Here is a 15,032-nt window from a genome sequence, read left to right as displayed (position 1 = left end):
TTTTGGGGTAAGTGGAGCTTGTGACAGTGGGTGGCACCAAGCATAGCGAGCGAGTGTGTGATTGTGGGGTAAGTGGAGGTTGTGACAGTGGGTGGCACCAAGCATGGAGAGCGAGTGTGTGATTGTGGGGTAAGCAGGGGCTGTGACAGTGGGTGGCACCAAGCATAGAGAGCAAGTGTGTGATTTTGGGGTAAGTGGAGGCTGTGACAGTGGGTGGCACCAAGCATAGCGAGCGAGTGTGTGATTGTGGGGTAAGTGGAGGTTGTGACAGTGAGTGGCACCAAGCATAGAGAGCAAGTGTGTGATTGTGGGGTAAGGTGAGACTGTGACAGTGGGTTGCATCAAGCATAGAGAGCGAGTGTGTGATTGTGGGGTAAGGTGAGACTGTGAGCGTGGGTGGCATCAAGCATAGAGAGCGAGAGTGTGATTGTGGGGTAAGTGGAGATTGTGACAGTGGGTGGCACCAAGCATAGCGAGCGAGTGTGTGATTGTGGGGTAAGTGGAGGTTGTGACAGTGGGTGGCACCAAGCATAGCGATCGATTGTGTGATTGTGGGATAAGTGGAGGCTGTGACAGTGGGTGGCACCAAGCATAGCAAGCGAGTGTGTGATTGTGGGGCAAGTGGAGGCTGTGACAGTGGGTGGCACCAAGCATAGAGAGTGAGTGTGTGATTGTGAGGTAAGTGGAGGCTGTGACAGTGGGTGGCACCAAGCATAGCGAGCAAGTGTGTGATTGTGGTGCAAGTAAGGCTGTGACAGTGGGTGACACCAAGCATAGCGAGCGATTGCGTGATTGTGGGGTAAGTGGAGGCTGTGACAGTGGGCGGCACCAAGCATAGAGAGCGAGTTTGTGATTGTGGGGCAAGTGGAGGCTGTGACAGTGGGTGGCACCAAGCATAGCGAGCGAGTATGTGATTGTGGGGTAAGCGGAGGCTCCGACAGTGGGTGGCACCAAGCATGGAGAGCGAGTGTGTGATTGTGGGGTAAGCGGAGGCTGTGACAGTGGGTGGCACCAAGCATGGCGAGCGAGTGTGTGATTGTGGGGTAAGCGGAGGCTGTGACAGTGGGTGGCACAGAGCATAGAGAGCGAGTGTGTGATTGTGGGGTAAGTGGAGGCTGTGACAGTGAGTGGCACCAAGCATAGAGAGCGACTGTGAGATTGTGGGGTAAGGTGAGACTGTGACAGTGGGTGGCACCAAGCATGGCGAGCAAGTGTGTGATTGTGGGGCAAGTGGAGGCTGTGACAGTGGGTGGCACCAAGCATAGAGAGTGAGTGTGTGATTGTGAGGTAAGTGGAGGCTGTGACAGTGGGTGGCACCAAGCATAGCGAGCGAGTGTGTGATTGTGGTGCAAGTGGAGGCTGTGACAGTGGGTGGCACCAAGCAGGGAGAGTGAGTGTGTGATTGTGGGGTAAGTGGAGGCAGTGACAGTGGGTGGCACCAAGCACAGAGAGCGAGTGTGTGATTGTGGGGTAAGTGGAAGCTGTGACATTGGATGGCACCAAGCAAAGAGAGTGAGTGTGTGATTGTGGGGTAAGTGGAGGTTGTGACAGTGGGTTGCACCAAGCATGGAGAGAGCGAGTGTGTGATTGTGGGGTAAGGGGTGGCTGTGACAGTGGGTGGCACCAAGTATAGCGAGCGACTGTGTGATTATGGGATAAGTGGAGGCTGTGACAGTGAGTGGCACCAAGCATAGAGAGCGACTGTGAGATTGTGGGGTAAGGTGAGACTGTGACAGTGGGTGGCACCAAGCATGGCGAGCAAGTGTGTGATTGTGGGGCAAGTGGAGGCTGTGACAGTGGGTGGCACCAAGCATAGAGAGTGAGTGTGTGATTGTGAGGTAAGTGGAGGCTGTGACAGTGGGTGGCACCAAGCATAGCGAGCGAGTGTGTGATTGTGGTGCAAGTGGAGCCTGTGACAGTGGGTGGCACCAAGCATAGCGATCGATTGTGTGATTGTGGGATAAGTGGAGGCTGTGACAGTGGGTGGCACCAAGCATAGCAAGCGAGTGTGTGATTGTGGGGCAAGTGGAGGCTGTGACAGTGGGTGGCACCAAGCATAGAGAGTGAGTGTGTGATTGTGAGGTAAGTGGAGGCTGTGACAGTGGGTGGCACCAAGCATAGCGAGCAAGTGTGTGATTGTGGTGCAAGTGGAGGCTGTGACAGTGGGTGACAGCAAGCATAGCGAGCGATTGCGTGATTGTGGGGTAAGTGGAGGCTGTGACAGTGGGCGGCACCAAGCATAGAGAGCGAGTTTGTGATTGTGGGGCAAGTGGAGGCTGTGACAGTGGGTGGCACCAAGCATAGCGAGCGAGTATGTGATTGTGGGGTAAGCGGAGGCTCCGACAGTGGGTGGCACCAAGCATGGAGAGCGAGTGTGTGATTGTGGGGTAAGCAGAGGCTGTGACAGTGGGTGGCACCAAGCAAGGCGAGCGAGTGTGTGATTGTGGGGTAAGCGGAGGCTGTGACAGTGGGTGGCACAGAGCATAGAGAGCGAGTGTGTGATTGTGGGGTAAGTGGAGGCTGTGACAGTGGGTGGCACCAAGCATAGAGAGAGAGTGTGTGATTGTGGGGTAAGCGGGGCTGTGACAGTGGGTAGCACCAAGCATAGAGAGCGAGTGTGTGATTGTGGGGTAAGTGGAGGCTGTGACAGTGGGTGGCACCAAGCATAGAGAGTGAGTGTGTGATTGTGGGGTATGTGGAGGCTGTGACAGTGGGTGGCACCAAGCAAAGAGAGTGAGTGTGTGATTGTGGGGTAAGTGGAGGTTGTGACAGTGGGTTGCACCAAGCATGGAGAGAGCGAGTGTGTGATTGTGGGGTAAGCGGGGGCTGTGACAGTGGGTGGCACCAAGCATAGCGAGCGACTGTGTGATTATGGGATAAGTGGAGGCTGTGACAGTGAGTGGAACCAAGCATAGAGAGCGACTGTGCAATTGTGGGGTAAGGTGAGACTGTGACAGTGGGTTGCATCAAGCATAGAGAGCGAGTGTGTGATTGTGGGGTAAGGTGAGACTGTGACAGTGGGTTGCATCAAGCATAGAGAGTGTGTGATTGTGGGGTAGGTGGAGGCTGTGACAGTGGGTGGCACCAAGCATCGCAAGTGAGTGTGTGATTGTGGGGTAAGTGGAGGCTGTAACAGTGGGTGGCACCAAGCATCAAGAGTGAGTTAGTGATTGTGGGGTATGTGGAGGCTGTGACAGTGGGTGGCACCAAGCATTGAGAGTGTGTGATTGTGGGTTAAGTGGAGGCTGTGACAGTGGGTGGCACCAAGCACCGAGAGCGATAGTGTGATTGTGGGGTAAGTGGAGGCTGTGACAGTGGGTGGCACCAAGCATCGAGAGCGAGTGTGTGATTTTGGGGTAAGTGGAGGCTGTGACAGTGGGTGGCACCAAGCATAACTAGTGAGTGTGTGATTGTGGGGTAAGTGGAGGCTGTGACAGTGGGTGGCACCAAGCATGGACAGCGAGTGTGTGATTGTGGGGTAAGTGGAGGCTGTGACAGTGGGTGGCACCAAGCATCGAGAGTGTGCGATTGTGGGGTAAGTGGAGGCTGTGACAGTGGGTGGCACCAAGCATCGCAAGTGAGTGTGTGATTGTGGGGTAAGTGGAGGCTGTAACAGTGGGTGGCACCAAACATCAAGAGTGAGTGTGTGATTGTGGGGTATGTGGAGGCTGTGACAGTGGGTGGCACCAAGCATTGAAGTGTGTGATTGTGGGGTAGGTGGAGGCTGTGACAGTGGGTGGTACCAAGCATTGCGAGTGAGTGTGTGATTTTGGGGTAAATGGAGGCTGTGACAGTGGGTGGCACCAAGCATCAAGAGTGAGTGTGTGATTGTGGTGTTAGTGGAGGCTGTGACAGTGGGTGGTACCAAGCATTGGGTGTGATTGTGTTATTGTGGGGTAAGTGGAGGCTGTGACAGTGGGTGGCATCAAGTGTGAGTGTGTGATTGTGGGGTACGTGGAGGCTGTGACAGTGACTGGCACCAAGCATCAAGAGTGAGTGTGTGATTGTGGGTTAAGTGGAGACTGTGACAGTGGGTGGCACCAAGCAGCAAGAGCGATAGTGTGATTGTCGGGTAAGTGGAGGCTGTGACAGTGGGTGGCACCAAGCATCAAGAGTGAGTGTGTGATTGTGGCTTACGTGGAGGCTGTGACAGTGGGTGGCACCAAGAACCGAGAGCGATGGTGTGAACTTGGGGTAAGTGGAGGCTGTGACAGTGGGTGGCACCAAGCATCGAGAGCGAGTGTGTGATTTTGGGGTAAGTGGAGGCTGTGAGCGAGTGTGTGATTGTGGGGTAAGTGGAGGCTGTGACAGTGGGTGGCACCAAACATAGAGAGCGAGTGTGTGATTGTGGGGTAAATGGAGGCTGTGACAGTGGGTGGCACCAATCATGGAGAGCGAGTGTGTGATTGTGGGCTAAGTGTAGGTTGTGACAGTGGGTGGCACCAAGCATCGAGAGTGTGTGATTGTGGGGTAAGTGGAGGCTGTGACAGTGAGTGGCACCAAGCATGGAGAGTGAGTGTGTGATTGTGGGGTAAGTGGAGGCTGTGACAGTGGGTAGCACCAAGCATCGAGAGTGTGTGATTGTGGGGTAAGTGGAGGCTGTGACAGTGGGTGGCACCAAGTATGGAGAGTGAGTGTGTGATTGTGGGGTAAGTCGGGGCTGTGACAGTGGGTGGCACCAAGCATCGAGACTGTGTGATTGTGGGGTAAGTGGAGGCTGTGACAGTGGGTGGCACCAAGCATCGCGAGTCAGTGTGTGATTGTGGGGTAAGTGGAGACTGTGACAGTGGGTGGTACCAAGCATCAAGAGTGAGTGTGTGATTGTGGGGTAAGTGGAGGCCGTGACAGTGGGTGGCACCAAGCATCCAGAGTGTGTGATTGTGGGGTAAGTGGAGGCTGTGACAATGCGTGGTACCAAGCATCAAGAGTGAGTGTGTGATTGTGGGGTACGTGGAGGCTGTGACAGTGGGTGGCACCAAGCATCAAGAGTGTGTAATTGTGGGGTAAGTGGAGGCTGTGACAGTGAGTGGCACCAAGCATGGAGAGTGAGTGTGTGATTGTGGGGTAAATGGAGGCTGTGACAGTGGGTGGCACCAAGCATCGAGAGTGTGTGATTGTAGGGTAAGTGGAGGCTGTGACAGTGGGTGGCACCAAGCATGGAGAGTGAGTGTGTGATTGTGGGGTACGTCGGGGCTGTGACAGTGGGTGGCACCAAGCATCGAGACTGTGTGATTGTGGGGCAAGTGGAGGTTGTGACAGTGGGTGGCACCAAGCATTGCGAGTGAGTGTGTGATTGTGGGGTAAGTGGAGACTGTGACAGTGGGTGGCACCAAGCATCGAGAGTGTGTGATTGTGGGGTAAGTGGAGGCTGTGACAGTGGGTGGCACCAAGCATAGTGAGCGAGTGTGTGATTGTGGGGTAAGTGGAGGCTTTGACAGTGGGTGGCACCAATCATCGAGAGTGTGTGTGATTGTGGGGTAAGTGGAGGCTTTGACAGTGGGTGGCACCAAGCATTGAGAGTGTGTGATTGTGGGGTAAGTGGAGGCTGTGACAGTGGGTGGCACCAAGCATAGTGAGTGAGTGTGTGATTGTGGGGTAAGTGGAGGCTGTGACAGTGAGTGGCACCAAGCATAGAGAGCGACTGTGTGATTGTGGGGTAAGGTGAGACTGTGACAGTGAGTTGCATCAAGCATAGAGAGCGAGTGTGTGATTGTGGAGTAAGGTGAGACTGTGACAGTGGGTGGCATCAAGCATAGAGAGCGAGTGTGTGATTGTGGGTTAAGTGGAGGCTGTGACAGTGGGTGGCACCAAGTGATTTTGGGGTAAGTGGAGGCAGTGACAGTGGGTGGCACCAAGCATAGCGAGCGACTGTGTGATTGTGTGGTAAGTGGAGGCTGTGACAGTGGGTGGCACTAAGCATGGAGAGCGAGTGTGCGATTGTGGGGTAAGTGGAGGCTGTGACAGTGGGTGGCACCAAGCATAGAGAGCAAGTGTGTGATTGTGGGGTAAGTGGAGGCTGTGACAGTGGGTGGCACCAAGCATAGCAAGTGAGTGTGTGATTGTGGGGTAAATGGAGGCTGTGACAGTGGGTGGCACCAATCATGGAGCGTGAGTGTGTGATTGTGGGGTAAGTGGAGGCTGTGACAGTGGGTGGCACCAATCATGGAGAGTGAGTGTGTGATTGTGGGGTAAGTGAAGGCTGTGACAGTGTGTGGCACGAAGCATCGAGAGTATGTGACTGTGGGGTAAGTGGAGACTGTGACAGTGGGTGGCACCAAGCATGGAGAGTGAGTGTGTGATTGTGGGGTAAGTGGGGGCTGTGACAGTGGGTGGCACCAAGCATCGAGAGTGTGATTGTGTGGTAAGTGGAGGCTGTGACAGTGGGTGACACCAAACATCACGAGTGAGTGTGTGATTGTGGGGTAAGTGGAGGCTGTAACAGTGGGTGGCACCAAGCATCAAGAGGGAGTGTGTGATTGTGGGGTAAGTGGAGGCTGTGACAGTGGGTGGCACCAAGCATTGAGAGTTTGTGATTGTGGGGTAAGTGGAGGCTGTGACAGTGGGTGGCACCAAGCATGGAGAGTGAGTGTGTGATTGTGGGGTAAGTGGGGGCTGTGACAGTGGGTGGCACCAAGCATCGAGAGTGTAATTGTGTGGCAAGTGGAGGCTGTGACAGTGGGTGGCACCAAGCATCACGAGTGAGTGTGTGAATGTGGGGTAAGTGGAGGCTGTGACAGTGGGTGGCACCAAGCATAGCGAGCGAGTGTGTGATTGTGCGGTAAGTGGAGGCTGTGACAGTGGGTGGCACCAAGCATGGAGAGTGAGTGTGTGGTTGTGGGGTAAGTGGAGGCTGTGACAGTGGCTGGCACCAAGCATAGAGAGCGAGTGTGTGATTGTGGGGTAACTGGAGGTTTTGACAGTGGGTGGCAGCAAGCATAGAGAGTGTGTGATTGTGGGGTAAGTGGAGGCTGTGACAGTGGGTGGCACCAAGCATAGTGAACGAGTGTGTGATTGTGGGGTAAGTGGAGGCTGTGACAGTGAGTGGCACCAAGCATAGAGAGCGAGTGTGTGATTGTGGGGTAAGGTGAGACTGTGACAGTGGGTGGCATCAAGCATAGAGAGCGAGTGTGTGATTGTGGGTTAAGTGGAGGCTGTGACAGTGGGTGGCACCAAGCATCAAGAGCGAGTGTGATTTTGGGGTAAGTGGAGGCTGTGACAGTGGGTGGCACCAAGCACAGCGAGCGACTGTGTGATTGTGGGGTAAGTGGAGGCTGTGACAGTGGGTGGTACCAAGCATAGAGAGTGAGTGTGTGATTGTGGGGTAAGTGGAGGCTGTGACAGTGGGTAGCACCAAGCATAGCGAGCGAGTGTGTGATTGTGGGGTAAGTTGAGGCTGTGACAGTGGGTGGCACCAAGCATAGAGAGCGAGTGTGTGATTGTGGGGTAAGTGGAGGCTTTGACAGTGGGTGGCACCAAGCATCGAGAGTGTGTGATTGTGGGGTAAGTGGAGGCTGTGACAGTGAGTGGCACCAAGCATAGAGAGTGACTGTGTGATTGTGGGGTAAGGTGAGACTGTGACAGTGAGTTGCATCAAGCACAGAGAGCGAGTGTGTGATTGTGGGGTAAGGTGAGACTGTGACAGTGGGTGGCATCAAGCATAGAGAGCGAGTGTGTGATTGTGGGTTAAGTGGAGGCTGTGACAGTGGGTGGCACCAAGCATCGAGAGCGAGTGTGTGATTTTGGGGTAAGTGGAGGCTGTGACAGTGGGTGGCACCAAGCATAGCATGTGAGTGTGTGATTGTGGGGTAAATGGAGGCTGTGACAGTGGGTGGCACCAATCATGGAGAGTGAGTGTGTGATTGTGGGGTAAGTGGAGGCTGTGACAGTGGGTGGCACCAAGCATGGAGAGTGAGTGTGTGATTGTGGGGTAAGTGGAGGCTGTGACCGTGAGTGGCAGCAAGCATCAAGAGTGTGTGATTGTGGGGTAAGTGGAGGCTGTGACAGTGGGTGGCACCAAGCATGGAGAGTGAGTGTGTGATTGTGGGGTAAGTGGGGGCTGTGACAGTGGGTGGCACCAAGCACCGAGAGTGTGATTGTGTGGCAAGTGGAGGCTGTGACAGTGGGTGGCACCAAGCATCACGAGTGAGTGTGTGATTGTCGGGTAAGTGGAGGCTGTAACAGTGGGTGGCACCAAGCATCAAGAGTGAGTGTGTGATTGTGGGGTAAGTGGAGGCTGTAACAGTGGGTGGCACCAAGCATTGAGAGTGTGTGATTGTGGGTTAGGTGGAGGCTGTGACAGTGGGTGGTACCAAGCATCGCGAGTGAGTGTGTGATTGTGGGGTAAGTGGAGGCTGTGACAGTGGTTGGCACCAAGCATCAAGAGTGAGTGTGTGATTGTGGGATAAGTAGAGGCTGTGACAGTGGGTGGCACCAAGCATCAAGAGTGAGTGTGTGATTGTGGTGTAAGTGGAGGCTGTGACAGTGGGTGGTACCAAGCATTGCGAGTGATTGTGTTATTGTGGGGTAAGTGGAGGCTGTGACAGTGGGTGGCATCAAGAGTGAGTGTGTGATTGTGGGGTAAGTGGAGGCTGTGACAGTGGGTGGCACCAAGCACCAAGAGTGAGTGCGTGATTGTGGGGTAAGTGGAGGCTGTGACAGTGGGTGGTAACAAGCATCGAGAGTGTGTGTGATTGTGGGGTAAGTGGAGGCTGTGACAGTGGGTGGTACCAAGCATCGCAAGTGAGTGTGTGATTCTGGGGTAAGTGGAGGCTGTGACAGTGGGTGGCACCAAGCATCAAGAGTGAGTGTGTGATTGTGGGGTAAGTGGAGGCTGTGACAGTGGGTGGCACCAAACATGGAGAGCAAGTGTGTGATTGTGGGGTAAGTGGAGGCTGTGACAGTGGGTGGCACCAAGCATCGAGAATGTGTGATTGTGGGGTAAGTGGAGGCTGTGACAGTGGGTGGCACCAAGCATGGAGAGTGAGTGTGTGATTGTGGGGTAAGTGGAGGCTATGACAGTGGGTGGCACCAAGCATAGCGAGCGACTATGTGATTGTGGGGTAAGTGGAGGCTGTGACAGTGGGTGGTACCAAGCATAGAGAGTGAGTGTGTGATTGTGGGGTAAGTGGAGGCTGTGACAGTGGGTGGCACCAAGCATCAAGAGTGAGTGTGTGATTGTGGGGTAAGTGGAGGCTGTGACAGTGGGTGGCACCAAGCTTGGAGAGTGAGTGTGTGATTGTGGGGTAAGTGGAGGCTGTGACAGTGGGTGGCACCAAGCATAGCGAGCGAGTGTGTGATTGTGGGGTAAGTGGAAGCTGTGACAGTGGGTGGCACCAAGCATGGAGAGTGAGTGTGTGGTTGTGGGGTAAGTTGAGGCTGTGACAGTGGGTAGCACCAAGCATAGCGAGCGAGTGTGTGATTGTGGGGTAAGTGGAGGCTGTGACAGTGGGTGGCACCAAGCATAGAGAGCGAGTGTGTGATTGTGGGGTAAGTGGAGGCTTTGACAGTGGGTGGCACCAAGCATCGAGAGTGTGTGATTGTGGGGTAAGTGGAGGCTGTGACAGTGGGTAGCACCAAGCATAGTGAGCGAGTGTGTGATTGTTGGGTAAGTGGAGGCTATGACAGTGAGTGGCACCAAGCATAGAGAGGGACTGTGGGATTGTGGGGTAAGGTGAGACTGTGACAGTGAGTTGCATCAAGCATAGAGAGGGAGTGTGTGATTGTGGGGTAAGGTGAGACTGTGACAGTGGGTGGCATCAAGCATAGAGAGCGAGTGTGTGATTTTGGGTTAAGTGGAGGCTGTGACAGTGGGTGGCACCGAGCATCAAGTGCGAGTGTGTGATTTTGGGGTAAGTGGAGGCTTTGACAGTGAGTGGCACCAAGCATAGCAAGTGAGTGTGTGATTGTGGGGTAAATGGAGGCTGTGACAGTGGGTGGCACCAATCATGGAGAGTGAGTGTGTGATTGTGGGGTAAGTGGAGGCTGTGACAGTGGGTGGCACCAAGCATGGAGAGTGAGTGTGTGATTGTGGGGTAAGTGGAGGCTGTGACAGTGGGTGGCACCAAGCATCGAGCGTGTGTGACTGTGGGGTAAGTGGAGGCTGTGACAGTGGGTGGCACCAAGCATGGAGAGTGAGTGTGTGATTGTGGGGTAAGTGGGGGCTGTGACAGTGGGTGGCACCAAGCATCGAGAGTGTGATTGTGTGGTAAGTGGAGGCTGTGACAGTGGGTGGCACCAAGCATCACGAGTGAGTGTGTGATTGTGGGGTAAGTGGAGGCTGTAACAGTGGGTGGCACCAAGCATCAAGAGTGAGCGTGTGATTGTGGGGTAAGTGGAGGCTGTGACAGTGGGTGGCACCAAGCATTGAGAGTGTGTGATTGTGGGGTAGGTGGAGGCTGTGACAGTGGGTGGTACCAAGCATCGCGAGTGAGTGTGTGATTGTGGGATAAGTGGAGGATGTGACAGTGGGTGGCACCAAGCATCAAAAGTGAGTGTGTGATTGTGGTGTAAGTGGAGGCTGTGACAGTGGGTGGTACCAAGCATTGCGAGTGATTGTGTTATTGTGGGGTAAGTGGAGGCTGTGACAGTGGGTGGCATCAAGAGTGATTGTGTGATTGTGGGGTAAGTGGAGGCTGTGACAGTGGGTGGCACCAAGCATCAAGAGTGAGTGCATGATTGTGGGGTAAGTGGAGGCTGTGACAGTGGGTGGTAACAAGCATCGAGAGTGTGTGTGATTGTGGGGTAAGTGGAGGCTGTGACAGTGGGTGGTACCAAGCATCGCAAGTGAGTGTGTGATTCTGGGGTAAGTGGAGGCTGTGACAGTGGGTGGCACCAAGCATCAAGAGTGAGTGTGTGATTGTGGGGTAAGTGGAGGCTGTGACAGTGGGTGGCACCAAACACAGAGAGCAAGTGTGTGATTGTGGGGTAAGTGGAGGTTGTGACAGTGGGTGGCACCAAGCATCGAGAATGTGTGATTGTGGGGTAAGTGGAGGCTGTGACAGTGGGTGGTACCAAGTAGAGAGTGAGTGTGTGATTGTGAGGTAAGTGGAGGCTGTGACAGTGGGTGGCACCAAGCATCAAGAGTGAGTGTGTGATTGTGGGGTAAGTGGAGGCTGTGACAGTGGGTGGCACCAAGCATAGCAAGCGAGTGTGTGATTGTGGGGCAAGTGGAGGCTGTGACAGTGGGTGGCACCAAGCATAGCAAGCGAGTGTGTGATTGTGGGGCAAGTGGAGGCTGTGACAGTGGGTGGCACCAAGCATAGAAAGTGAGTGTGTGATTGTGGGAGGTAAGTGCGGTATGGGTGTGGGAAATAGAGTGAGTGGGAGTGTGAGGGATGGTGAGAGTAGAGGTAGTAGGGGAGGTTGGTTCTGTGGGAGAGGCAGGGAGTAGAAGAGTGGGGGCAGATGAGGGGAGACGAGGGGACGGAGAGAGAAAGTGGGAGTCCTAGGAAGACGAAAGGGGAAGGGATAAGGAGGGAGTAGTGGCCCAGGAGGCAGAGGTGCAAGGGATAAGGTCAGGGGGAGAGGGAGTGAATTTACACACCCATCCTGGAACTTGCAGTGCTGATTTTTGTGGAAGGGTGGTGTACCCTTTGGAACTTCCGGAGGAAGTCAGATAGAAGAGGCATCGGTCCCTAGGACTCCACCGGAAGTGTGGAAGAGATCAGAAAGTAAGGGCGGGCGATCTTTAGTCTGGAGAATAGAGACTCCTGGGTAGGGTCTGGTGGAGGGGGCCTACAGGAGGTTGAGGGGCCAGTTAGGGAACCCCATTAGATTTGGCCATCGAACAAGAAAGTACAGATTGGGAGACTGCTCATAAAAGGTCTTGAACCATTTTATGGCATCTGGAAATTATTAAAGCCATATGTGACGCAGGAAAGAAGTGCAGGCACTTAGACCAGGAAGGAAGTGCAGGCACTTAGACCAGGAAGGAAGTGCAGGCACTTCGACCCCAGAGACTGTGAGTGAATGGTTTGCCCCATGGAGGTGGAGTGGGAAGGACAGGGAACCCCAGCCTGTGCCTCTGGCATTCCCTGGGTTTGTGTTGCTCTTGAAGAAAAGTGTCCCTTAACACTAGCTTTAATGTGTTCATCCCATGACCCCATCCGCGAGCCCTGGTACCTCTGACGGGGCCTGCTATGAGGACTTATCAGGGAAAAGTCAGGTAAAGCATCCGAGGCCAGGGGTTTCCGCAGGAAAAGCACTACTGGGGCAATGGCATATTGTGAAGGACTACTTTTTAACCTCGCGCTCACTCACGTAGTCTGGTGACAGCAGCAGCACATGAACCCACTCAGCTACCTACCGCGCTGACTACTCACCTGAATATTCCCCTCGCTCCCTGCGTAGGCGAAACAGTAGCTCATCTCGTACTGGGTTTCATTGACGACGGTAACGCAGTAGTTGCCCATGGTGGCCGCCCAGCGTCACGCCTGCAGGGTCTGGGAATGCTGTGTCCTGTGGCTGGCGGATCCCTGCAATTCAAAAAGACACCGCATAAAAAAAAGGTAAATGGCAGAAGAGGGAAAGGGGGAGTGGGGCTGGAAACTAGCATCCAGGACGCTAAGCACAGAGGAAAGAGGCGATTATGCAATTCCAGGAACTAACTATGAGGCTTTGCAGCCAGGCAGCGATATATGCATGGGCAGGCATGGTCAGACATGGAGGCGAGTCTCCCTCCCCTGCTGCTGTTGGCTAGAGCCAAGCAGAGACAGGCCAAGCATGGTCAGACATGAAGGCGAGTCTCCCTCCCCTGCTGCTGCTGGGTAGAGCCAAGCAGAGACAGGCCAGGCATGGTCAGACATGGAGGCAAGTCTCCCTCCCCTGCTGCTGCTGCTGTTGGGTAGAGCCAAGCAGCGACAGGCCAGTCATGGTCAGACATGGAGGCGAGTCTCCCTCCCCTGCTGCTGCTGGGTAGAGCCAAGCAGAGACAGGCCAGACATGGTCAAACATGGAGGCGAGTCTCCCTCCCCTGCTGCTGGATAGAGCCAAGCAGCGACAGTCCAGGCATGGTCAGACATTGAGGCGAGTCTCCCTCCCCTGCTGCTGGATAGAGCCAAGCAGCGACAGACCAGGCATGGTCAGACATGGAGGCGAGTCTCCCTCCCCTGCTGCTGCTGCTGCTGCTGGGTAGAGCCAAGCAGCGACAGGCCAGGCATGGTCAGACATGAAGGCGAGTCTCCCTCCCCTGCTGCTGCTGGGTAGAGCCAAGCAGCGACAGGCCAGGCATGGTCAGACATGGAGGCGAGTCTCCCTCCCCTGCTGCTGGATAGAGCCAAGCAGCGACAGGCCAGGCATGGTCAGACATGGAGGCGAGTCTCCCTCCCCTGCTGCTGCTGCTGCTGCGTAGAGCCAAGCAGCGACAGGCCAGGCATGGTCAGACATGGAGGCGAGTCTCCCTCCCCTGCTGCTGGATAGAGCCAAGCAGCGACAGGCCAGGCATGGTCAGACATGGAGGCGAGTCTCCCTCCCCTGCTGCTGCTGGATAGAGCCAAGCAGCGACAGGCCAGGCATGGTCAGACATGGAGGCGAGTCTCCCTCCCCTGCTGCTGCTGCTGCTGGGTAGAGCCAAGCAGCGACAGGCCAGGCATGGTCAGACATGGAGGTGAGTCTCCCTCCCCTGCTGCTGCTGGGTAGAGCCAAGCAGAGACAGGCCAGGCATGGTCAGACATGGAGGCGAGTCTCCCTCCCCTGCTGCTGCTGCTGCTGGGTAGAGCCAAGCAGCGACAGGCCAGGCATGGTCAGACATGGAGGCGAGTCTCCCTCCCCTGCTGCTGGATAGATCCAAGCAGCGACAGGCCAGGCATGGTCAGACATGGAGGCGAGTCTCCCTCCCCTGCTGCTGGATAGAGCCAAGCAGCGACAGGCCAGGCATGGTCAGACATGGAGGTGAGTCTCCCTCCCCTGCTGCTGCTGGGTAGAGCCAAGCAGAGACAGGCCAGGCATGGTCAGACATGGAGGCGAGTCTCCCTCCCCTGCTGCTGCTGCTGCTGGGTAGAGCCAAGCAGCGACAGGCCAGGCATGGTCAGACATGGAGGCGAGTCTCCCTCCCCTGCTGCTGGATAGAGCCAAGCAGCGACAGGCCAGGCATGGTCAGACATGGAGGTGAGTCTCCCTCCCCTGCTGCTGCTGGGTAGAGCCAAGCAGAGACAGGCCAGGCATGGTCAGACATGGAGGTGAGTCTCCCTCCCCTGCTGCTGCTGGGTAGAGCCAAGCAGAGACAGGCCAGGCATGGTCAGACATGGAGGCGAGTCTCCCTCCCCTGCTGCTGCTGGGTAGAGCCAAGCAGAGACAGGCCAGGCATGGTCAGACATGGAGGCGAGTCTCCCTCCCCTGCTGCTGCTGGGTAGAGCCAAGCAGAGACAGGCCAGGCATGGTCAGACATGGAGGCAAGTCTCCCTCCCCTGCTGCTGCTGCTGCTGCTGCTGGGTAGAGCCAAGCAGCGACAGGCCAGGCATGGTCAGACATGGAGGCGAGTCTCCCTCCCCTGCTGCTGCTGGGTAGAGCCAAGCAGAGACAGGCCAGACATGGTCAAACATGGAGGCGAGTCTCCCTCCCCTGCTGCTGGATAGAGCCAAGCAGCGACAGGCCAGGCATGGTCAGACATGGAGGCGAGTCTCCCTCCCCTGCTGCTGGATAGAGCCAAGCAGCGACAGGCCAGGCATGGTCAGACATGGAGGCGAGTCTCCCTCCCCTGCTGCTGCTGCTGGGTAGAGCCAAGCAGAGACAGGCCATGCATGGTCAGACATGGAGGCGAGTCTCCCTCCCCTGCTGCTGCTGCTGCTGGGTAGAGCCAAGCAGCGACAGGCCAGGCATGGTCAGACATGGAGGCGAGTCTCCCTCCCCTGCTGCTGGATAGAGCCAAGCAGCGACAGGCCAGGCATGGTCAGACATGGAGGCGAGTCTCCCTCCCCTGCTGCTGCTGCTGCTGGGTAGAGCCAAGCAGCGACAGGCCAGGCATGGTCAGACATGGAGGTGAGTCTCCCTCCCCTGCTGCTGCTGGGTAGAGCCAAGCAGAGACAGGCCAGGCATGG

At 55.7% G+C, this 15,032-nt stretch overlaps 1 protein-coding gene across 2 annotated transcripts in view; it reads right to left on the bottom strand.

Annotated features, from left to right (window-relative positions):
- LOC138511162 (uncharacterized) overlaps window positions 1–12,468 on the bottom strand; it is a 390,240-nt gene extending 377,772 nt beyond the window's left edge. For both annotated transcript variants that reach the window (XM_069626668.1, XM_069626669.1), the window contains exon 1: window positions 12,321–12,468. In XM_069626668.1, coding sequence (XP_069482769.1) covers window positions 12,321–12,410 — 90 coding nt within the window. In that variant the 5' untranslated portion in view covers window positions 12,411–12,468. The remainder of the gene's footprint in view (window positions 1–12,320) is intronic.
- Between the last annotated feature and the right edge of the window lie 2,564 nt (window positions 12,469–15,032).

This window comes from Ambystoma mexicanum, chromosome 6p, assembly GCF_040938575.1.
Source record: "Ambystoma mexicanum isolate Mex_15411 chromosome 6p, UKY_AmexF1_1, whole genome shotgun sequence".
Taxonomy (NCBI): domain Eukaryota; kingdom Metazoa; phylum Chordata; class Amphibia; order Caudata; family Ambystomatidae; genus Ambystoma; species Ambystoma mexicanum.
This window is presented reverse-complemented; position numbering and strand designations above follow the sequence as displayed.